Source organism: Thalia democratica, chromosome 1 (assembly GCF_965202585.1).
Source record: "Thalia democratica chromosome 1, ktThaDemo2.hap1.1, whole genome shotgun sequence".
Classification (NCBI taxonomy): Eukaryota; Metazoa; Chordata; class Thaliacea; order Salpida; family Salpidae; genus Thalia; species Thalia democratica.
In genome coordinates, this window is record NC_139165.1 from 37,441,305 (window position 1) to 37,451,057 (window position 9,753).

Here is a 9,753-nt window from a genome sequence, read left to right on the forward strand (position 1 = left end):
TTAAGAAAAACGGACTAATGAACTTATTTTGGTTCTTAAATTAGCTTGAAAAAGTTTTTCATTTATGTTCGTAAAATTTGATCTAAATTACACTTAAAACACATTTTCACAAGCCGTTTTACTTTTCAAACCGAGTTGCTATTTTATAAACTCTTAGTGGAAAATTTTTCGAAAACTTTTTATCAGCTGCATTATTACTCGCACTTGTAAACAGTAATAAATCTTTTATTTACAAAAAACTTTTAGTTTAAAACTAACTTCATACATTGTTTTTTTTCAAACGTTCTTTTCAAAAATAAACTTGCTCAAATACATACAAAGTTCAAAACTAAAAACTCTATAAAACCTCTCACTACAAGAAGTTATAAAACTTATTACCATAGAATCTTAAAATATTAATTAAAAAGCTTTATGGTTTACATAGTTTCTTAAATACATTAAACTTAAAGAACGTTTTAACAAAACTTAATTTTAATTTAAATTAATAATGTTTTTTTTAGTATAGTTGTTTAAAAATATTTTAGATATTAAAACTAATTTTTATTTTCGAAATTGTTGTTTAAAAGCTTTTTACATTTAATAACATTGAACTTATGAAGGTTAGGAAAAAAAAATTAAGCAACAGAAATTAAAGAAAAAATACATTTTACTTGAACTATGTCTAAAAACCTCAAAACTTTAAAATTCAACTAAATTTTAATACAAATTATTGTCTCAACAAAGAAATTTGCTGCTATATCACTTGTTTATATTTATATAGAATATTGTTTAATTGATTATAATGAAATTTAGTCAAACATTCTAATGAGTTTTTCCTGAAATTTTCATCCTGTTTTTCTAAAAGTTATTTAATAGATTTTAAAGGATTCTAAGGTTGCTTGTCTGATAAAAAAATCTATTTACCATAATGGAGCACTAGAGATTAATACTTTTCAGAATAAATTTCTTAATTTTAAAGAGTTTAGTATTTCTACTTTAGTAACATCAGAAAGTTGCAAACTCATATTAAATACAGGGTCACCATTTGTAGTCCTAGATGGCCTTAGGTAGGAACTACCTTTAATTGGGGGAAGTCCCCTTTTTTGTACTAAACGCTTAGCGCGTTTAGCTCTAAAGGTTTTTACTGAATTTACCTTACTCATTAGGTTTAACTTAGTAATTTATAAATATGTAATAAATTTAATATATATATATATATAATATCTTTAATAAAGTGATATTTAATTGAAAAAGTGATGTTAATGTGAAAAATAGAATTAGAAGTGATAAAGCAGCCGATTTATCAGTAGAATAAAACTGCGATAACAAACACAACAAATAAACACAAAGTTCTACAAATAGAAATGTCCTTAAAGTGTTTTAAATCTTAAATACAACAGTAGGTCTTACTAGTAATTCAGAGTCTTAAATTGTTATGTGCTTCTTGAACGATCTTATGGCTTAACTAAGCACAATATAGTACGATAATGCAAATAAGCATCAAGAAGTTTTAAAACGAAACTGATAAAAAAAATTCTTATAATGAGTTCGTGTGCCTATCGCACGGTCTTATGGCTTAACTGAGTACATTACAATACAGTTATACAAATTAACATAAAGTTCTAATATAATGACAATCATAACAAAGTTCTTAAAATTAATCAGTGTCTTAAGTTCTTAAAATTAGTGTGCTTTTTGCACGATCTTATGGCTAACTGAGCAAAAACAAAAATAACGAACAACATATCGAGCTGCGCATAGTGCGCAAGCTAGAGGCTAATGAGCATTTTCTTATCGTTATCTTGAAATAAGTACACAATTTCGGCTGACTATAGCGCCAACTGGTGAAAAAGTATAAAAAAACGAAATTGAGAATCGAACTCGTTACACAGAAATAAAGTTTTCATTTTTTTTTAATTAAATTTTGATTAAGCCTATATGAAATAAAAATGCAAGTTATTTTAATTTTAGTTTAGCTTGTTTTTAAAACTAGTTTAACAATATTTTAATTATTTTCAGGACAAAACTATAAAAAAAACTATTTAAAATAGTCTTTAGGGTTCTAAATTTTAATCAGTTTTTTGACAGAATTTTTTTTTTAACAAAATTATAAAGGTGTTTAATTTTTACCTAATGTGTTTTATGAAAAGGCAAATGAAAAATGTCATATTAGTTTAAAACATCGAAACATTATAACTTTTATGGTAAATTACTTACGAAAATTTGATCGCAAATTTTTGGCTGTTGTTTAAAACTAATTCATTTTTCTGAATTTTTTTATAGTTAAACCTAAAATATACTTACTAAAATGATAAAACGAAACTTGTTTGTTTCATACAAATAGTTGCTTGCAAGATTGCTAAAATGTTAATTACAATAATTTTATGTGCTTTAAATTATTATTGTTAACATACGTTTAAATTATTTTTAAAACAATGAAAATACCACAAGAGGAGTTAATGCTTAACAAACTGTACTTATTTAACTTATTTAACTTAAGGCTGGATTCAGAAGTTCATTAGTATTAACTTTAAATAACAATTATGTAGACAATTATGTAATTGTAGAGTCACACTTTGAGGAAAAAAGTTTTAGCCGTAAACAAATTTGGTTCTCAAGATTTTAAAAAGTTTAAAAAACTTATTTATAAGTTTATACAAAAGTACAAAAACACCTTTTCACTTACCATTACAAAACATTTAAATTTCAACTCGGAATTAAATTTTTCTCTATCAAATTTAATAAACATTTATTTTTGACGTTTTATAAACACAAACATCATCAATTTTGATGCGTCGTTGTTTATAGAGCTAAATGGTTTAGTTTATAAAAAATATAATAAGTTTATGTGAATTAAACCATTAATTATAAGTTAAATTATCTCAATATAACCACATGACTTCCGCTCGTGGGTAGAATTAAATAAACCTTAAGTTATATCTGTTTGTTTAAATTGATGTTTAAAAAATAACCACCATTTTTAGTAACTTTTATATTTAAAAAACAAATTGCTTTATTTAACAAAGAAAAACTAAAAAATTGTTTACTGTTTTTGGTTTTGTATAAACAAATATTTGCTGTGTATTTTATAAGCATCAAAAAAGTATAACTTTTTTAACTTAAAAGTCAAACTAGTATTTGATAGATCTTTAGATATTTAAACTTTTGTATCTTATTTTTAAAAAATAATTTGTTTTAAATTTCTTAAACCTTACTATAAAAATGTTAATAAGTAGATACAAAATTTATATAAGTTCATTTTAAAACGTTTTTAATTTTGAATCTTCTAAACAAAACTTATATAAGTAGTTTAAAGTAACTAACTATACATTTGTAATTTATTTAATTTTAATACTTACTAGAGGAATCTTAAACAATTTAACTTAATGAAATGATAGAAAAAGTATATATTTAAGACTTCTTGTTCTTAAAAGACATATTTTTTTGATTAGCTTTAAGCACATATTTCACAAAACTTTATACGTAATTCAAAATCTACAAAGTTTGTTAATATAAACAAACTTGTCCGATTTAAATTTTCAACTCCAACTTCAGTGAACCTAATACTTAAACTAGTTTAGATATATCTAAAATAATTGCATAGTAATTCGAGAAACAAAACGCTTATATAAAGTAATCTTAACCTTGTTATTTTGAATAATGTGTTTTGACGAAAATAGTTTTCGAAAACATTTCAAAATTTGTATAAACTTTACTTATGTGTTTTATGAAGCAGTAAATAAATAATATCATACTATTTAAAAAATCGCAAAACCAGTTTTAGACAAATTTATTGACGATCGTAAAAATTTGAATAGTTAAATGTTAACACAATGTGTTGGTTAATAAACTATACATCAAGTTTTGTTGAAAAGTACGATAAAAGAATGATTGAGAATCATAAAAATACATACAAAGAAAATACTTAACTATGATACGTAAAAACAAAAAAAAGGGTTAAACTTAAAATTTTAAATTTTTAACAAGTTGTCGTTTTAATACCTTTAACTTGTCATTTCAAAGTTTTACCTTAACTTTAGTGAAACTTATTTTTTCTTTTGTAACTATAGTAATTATTGTTGTAAAATTAAAGTTTAGCTTAAAAACTAATGGTCAAGTTCTTCCAGACTGAAAAGTATCACGTTCTAATAAAATTTTAAATATTTTGATAAAACTTTCAATTTTAAACTATTCCTAACTATTTTTATAACTTAATATATTTTTATACCTTATAAAGTCAAGTTTCACCCGAATAAAAGTTAATTTAATTTTTTATATTCTATTTCTAACATATTTCACAAGTTAGTATCCCCATGAAAGTTTAATCAGTTATTCAACAAATATAGTCAACATCTTTTTTGCTATTTTAAACTTAAAATACTAATTGAAATTTTTTATTTACTTCACTTAAAATAGTATGACATTAGGTTATTAACACATTATATTTTTAGTTAAGAAATCTTGATAGCTCTTACATTTCTGATTACCTCATAAAACACTGTTAATAAAATAAGCTTGTTTAAGTTCAATATTTACAACATTTATTACAACAAATTTATATGAAATAAAATTATTTTGGAAAATAACTAAAATTTCTGTTTTAGCCGATTAATAAGCCACTTTTGTTTTGTTACTCTTCAACAGAAAATTGCAGAACTTTATAAGTCAGTGTTGTAGACATACTGTAAAAACTATTTACCATTCTTTTATTAAAACTTATATATCAAACATGTTTGTTATAATCACAAAAGATAAAACAGTAGATAAGAACTAATTTAAATTGAGACAAACTAAATAAAAGGACAAAAAACACATCATCATTCATTTCAATTATATAGCTAGACAAATTTAGAGAAATTATTTTATACTACTGTTAGGCCATGGTGCTTTGCCAAAATGCCAAAATTGTTTACGTTGACGTCTCTTAAGACCCTAGTTTCACACTAAAGACATTATCCGCCAACAAGTCTCAAAACCAAATGAATAGTAAATTCTTCGGCAACATTGTATTCTGTCAAAGTTTTACTATCATCTAACTGTCTACCCTGGAAGATCAAACGTTGTTGTCTAACAGTAAGACCTGAAATATTTTACTTTCAAAAGATGTACTTAAACTATAAAAATACTACTGTTTTTCATTGTTTTGTTAAATAGTTTTCAACATAACTAAATTTTTATTTTTCAAAACAACTATGATGTAGTTTAAAACTATTTTTTTTTAGATTTTATATTATTTCAATCTACATAGTTAACATATACTGCAAACGTGTCCTAATTTACCTTCCTTTTCTCCAATCTTAGCCTTAAGATTTTCAATCGTGTCAAAAGCGTTTATAAAGAACGTTATTTTATGACCGGTCAAATTTTTCACGAAAATTTTCATTTTATCAGCATTCCTGAGGTCAATAGCAGATCCCTCCTTAACGCTGTATTGGGATATAGTTTTTCCATCTTCAAGCTCTTGTTGTCCGAAGCTCAATATTTGCTTGCTGAAAGGAATACCTGAATTAAGCATGATATTGATTAACTGCATTAAGAACTAGTCTTTTAGCAGAACTAACGCTATACTATCTCTATAATTAAATACAATATTTTAGTCATATAAATATTGTAAATTTTATCAAGTATCCTTCTAAAACTTGAAATTTTTTATTTTGTGATGTAGTATTTTCACACTGACCCGTTTTATCGTCGATCCTCGCTTTCAGAATCGCAGCGGTGTCTGTCAGGTTGACTTCCAACTCAAAAGTCTCACCGCCCAACTCATTCACTTTTATTTTCATATTGGAAAACGTCAATGCAACCGAAGACCCGTCCTGGATGTTGTAGTCGTTAAGCGACTTTTCGCTTTCCAATTGCTCTCCATTGAAAAACAACTTTTGCATGTCATAAAGAAAGCCTATTAAAAGATGTTTTACAAATTTAATAATACACTTTGCAGTAATAGTTTACTGCATCAAATAATTTAACTAAACATAAGTTTTTTTATTAATTTATCAAATTTAACTAGTTTTCTTTACCACAGTTTTTTTGATCTCACTATTCAGAAAAAAATTCAATAAGTCAAATGATATTTAAAAACTATAATATTTTAGAATTTTTTATAACATTTTTATCAATCTACAGTTATGAAAACAAAATATAGGATATTTAAATAATATGTATGTAATTTTTTACAGTTAATTCGTAATTATCTGCAAAAACATATCAATAAGTACAATTAGTCACTAAAGTCGTTTAAATAAAGTTGTTGTAGGGGTTAACAACTAATTAAATCCGAGCTATATTTGTTCTACTAGAATACATTATAAATACCGAAATTTGACTTTATACCTTTATAAAGTAAATTTGTAACATACAAATAACAAAGGCTTATCAGTAAGTAAAACAATAACATCTAGAATGCAAAGCAGTCGTCTACCACTGCTATCGAATTTATAAATAAATTAACTCTTTAAAGCAGTAATTTAAACATTTTAACCTTGGAAATCCTGAATTCTAGCTTTGACAATCGCACAAGTGTCATATGGATCCACAGAAAGCATAAACCATCTGTTCATAGTATCCACTTTTATAAGCATGTTGGTTTTATTTAAAATCCTGTTAAAATTTTACAAATTTTTTTTAGATAATAGAATTAAGAGAAATTTAAAATTGACAATTTTTTAAATAATTAAATAAAGGTGTTTATTGATGAAAAGTATATCAAATTTTTTAAAAGTTACGTATCAAAATGTATTTAACAAAAACTGTATTAGAAATACTAATATAGAAATAGTTGCAGTTTAAGTTTAAAATTTTTGAGATGATTAAAGCATTTATATTTTATATTTAGAGTTATTTTTTTATTATTGAAGAATAATCTATTAAAATATAACACTAGCTATATTTGTTTTTAGACCCTTTGATCTTAGCATTATGATACTACTCATGTTTTTTAATTTTAAAGATTCAATATTCAACATTTAAACGGTTAGTTTCAAGTCATAACTTTAGTTATAAAGACGTTTTTTAATATTTACTACACAAAGTTTACTTGATTTAATAATGAAATTTAAAAACATAAAATTTATAGAGCCATATAATATTTTCATCAGTATACAAAAGACACTCAGTGTAAAATCCAAATGATTTTTAGCTATTTTCATCGGTGGATACAAAGCAAAAAAAAATTACATTTTATTTATATTGTATCAGTAGTAAGTATCATAAACAAAAAATCGTTAATTATAAATTCAATTACACAAAACTAATCAAAATACTAACTTTAAAGCTGATAAATACAATCATATAAAGACTAAAAAAAGCATTAAGCAAATAAAGCAACACTATAGTCAAAGTCTTTTCGCCTACAAAGGGTAGGTTAGAGCATCACTACAATCGTTGAAAATAGTTCAATCGTTGAAAATTGACTAAATTTAGTTTTATAAAATCATCAGATTACTATTATTCAATTGTTACCAGGGTTCGTGCGCGAAACTTTTTTTCATTTAGCCTGACTGAGACCAATTTAGCCTGACATTTTTTCAAAGTAAGAAAAATCCCCTTTAGAAGTCATTTTAGGTATTGGGGGGGGGAGCCTTGATTAGTACTACTATAGTAACCGACTTCAACCAGCTTTATCTCAAAAATATTTTGAGCTTCAAAAGTATGCAGAAAGCAACTCATAGCATAGTTACAACTCAATAAAACAATACTAAATTGTGAAAAAGGTGATTGACCCCCCTCCCATATGCCCTTATTATAACAAATTCAGTGATAAGTTTTAAAATAAGTGTTATATTAAATCTATTACTAGTGTAGAAACTTATATATTACTAAACACAATTGTTCAATTTAATTAAGCACAAACTAAAAACATTATAACCAGAAGATTTATAATAAAACGACGTGCACTTTTACACGAGTATTAATAAATTAAAATATGTTTATTATAGTATTTTGACTAATACTTAAAATTGATACATAATTATAAATCCTAAACTCTAAATAAATACAGTGATTGTTGATGTCGTATCAGATTTAAAAAGCTTACACTTTAATTTGAAAAAAACGTTTAAAATTTTGTTCTTGTAAAGAAAAATGAATTGTACCTAAAATTTGTACTCTTACAAAAACTAGTACTTATATCTTAAAGCTAAGTTTTAGTGTTGTGAATATCTCCAATAACTTTAAACAAACAGTAAAATATATGAATAAACTGCTAAGATTTTTAATCTTAAAAGTATTGGTATAAAGCCTTTAAATTAGAAATTAAACCAGTTCAACCAACTAAGCTCTGAAAAACATAGCTGATGCAAACAAATTCAAACAAACAGATAAGTTGTTGAACTATACTGTAACATTTAAACTGTATTTTTTTATGAATTTTTATATTTATGACATATATAATCTACTCAAAACAAAATAATGAAGGTTCTTAAAAAAATTTAAGGTTTTTAGCATTTATTTTTACAAATACCGACTGATTTTGTCTTTAATAACTAAATCTTTATTTAGAAATAAAAACACATTTCAATTTGATCATAAAAAGATTTCTAATTTTTTTTTTAATCAAAGATTTTCAAGCATTTGAACTGAGAAAAACTGAGATTCTCAAATTTTTAAATAAAAAAACTGATTTAGCCTGACGTTTTTCAACTTTTTTCAAAAAAACTGATTTAGCCTGACTTAGCCTGATTTAGCCTGACGCGCACGAACCCTGTGTTACGTCTATTTTATTATTAGTTTCATTGTTGTTAGAATACTAAAGCAATATAAAATTAGACCTTTTTAACTATAAATTTTAACCATTTAAAAAACATTTAAAAAAGTTTAAAATGTTTCTATCTCAAACAAAATTCTAGTACATTGTTATATAACAATTGCATATAAACATTAAAATTTGGTAACTTCCAAACATTGCCTAAAAAAATTAAGTCATCTAAAACGATAGAATACATACCAAATGTAAATTATTTAAAAATTATAGCTTTTTAATGACTATTTAATGATCATCTGCTTAAAATCTGGCAAGTTGGCCCGAATAGTTGCTAGACTACTGATAACCATTATGAGCCTCAGAAATCCCATGATGACCCTAGTAAATAAGCTGTTAAATGCTGATCTCAATTGGTGTTTGTTGTTTGGAAAAAAAATCATGGGATGAATCATTGGATGAAAGTTTAGATTTTGCTGTTTGAAACTACTTTTTACCTTTATATTGACAGGCACATTGAATAACGTTAAATGAAACAATAACTAGTTATAATAAGGATTTGTTAATGTAAACTTAAACTGCTGGTAAAATTTTCAAGCACATGACAAGTTTTACTAACTATATCAAATTAACTAACTTAAATAATCGTAAACATTGAAATGTTGTGTCTGTTCAAACACTTAGTTTACTTCTCAAGTTTAAGTCAAATAACAGTTAAATAGAAAGAATTTAAGAAGTATACAAAATAATAGTTTATTTTACCTTAGGGTCCTCTCTCTATTGGATGTCTTATTTTATTTTCAGAATAAATTCGATAGTAACTGTTTATTGACGTAAAAAAGTAATTTATATTACTTTATATAAGCTGTTTTAAACTAGTGATGTACCGAACTCACTATCCGGGTCCGGGTCCGGCCGGATATTGCCATTTTTGTCTGATATCCGGATCCGGCCGGATTCTAATTTGAAAAAAAAGTCCGGATCCGGTTCCGGCCGGATTCTAATTTGAAAAAAAAAGTCCGGGTCCGGTTCCGGCCGGATTCTAATTTGAAAAAAAAGTCCGGACCCGGATCTAG

General features: G+C 25.2%; 1 protein-coding gene across 1 annotated transcript; it reads right to left on the reverse strand.

The window, feature by feature from the left end:
• Nucleotides 1-4,931: 4,931 nt before the first annotated feature.
• On the reverse strand, nt 4,932-6,539 carry LOC145835649 (polyubiquitin-B-like). Its single transcript, XM_082943332.1, has 4 exons — nt 6,461-6,539; nt 5,660-5,878; nt 5,260-5,481; nt 4,932-5,059 (listed from the first exon to the last, which is right to left on the reverse strand). Exons 1-4 carry the CDS (start codon nt 6,537-6,539, stop codon nt 4,932-4,934), a joined length of 648 nt encoding a protein of 215 aa, XP_082799458.1.
• Between the last annotated feature and the right edge of the window lie 3,214 nt (nt 6,540-9,753).

What these genes read in the sequence shown, in the direction of transcription:
- LOC145835649 (XM_082943332.1), bottom strand. Translation starts at nt 6,539, where the DNA reads ATGAACAGATGGTTTATGCTTTCTGTGGATCCATATGACACTTGTGCG. An exon ending in TAGAATTCAGGATTTCCAAG is followed by an intron (nt 5,879 to 6,460) that starts GTTAAAATGTTT and finishes ATCTTTTAATAG; the next exon opens with GCTTTCTTTATGACATGCAA. An exon ending in GAGGATCGACGATAAAACGG is followed by an intron (nt 5,482 to 5,659) that starts GTCAGTGTGAAA and finishes TGCTTAATTCAG; the next exon opens with GTATTCCTTTCAGCAAGCAA.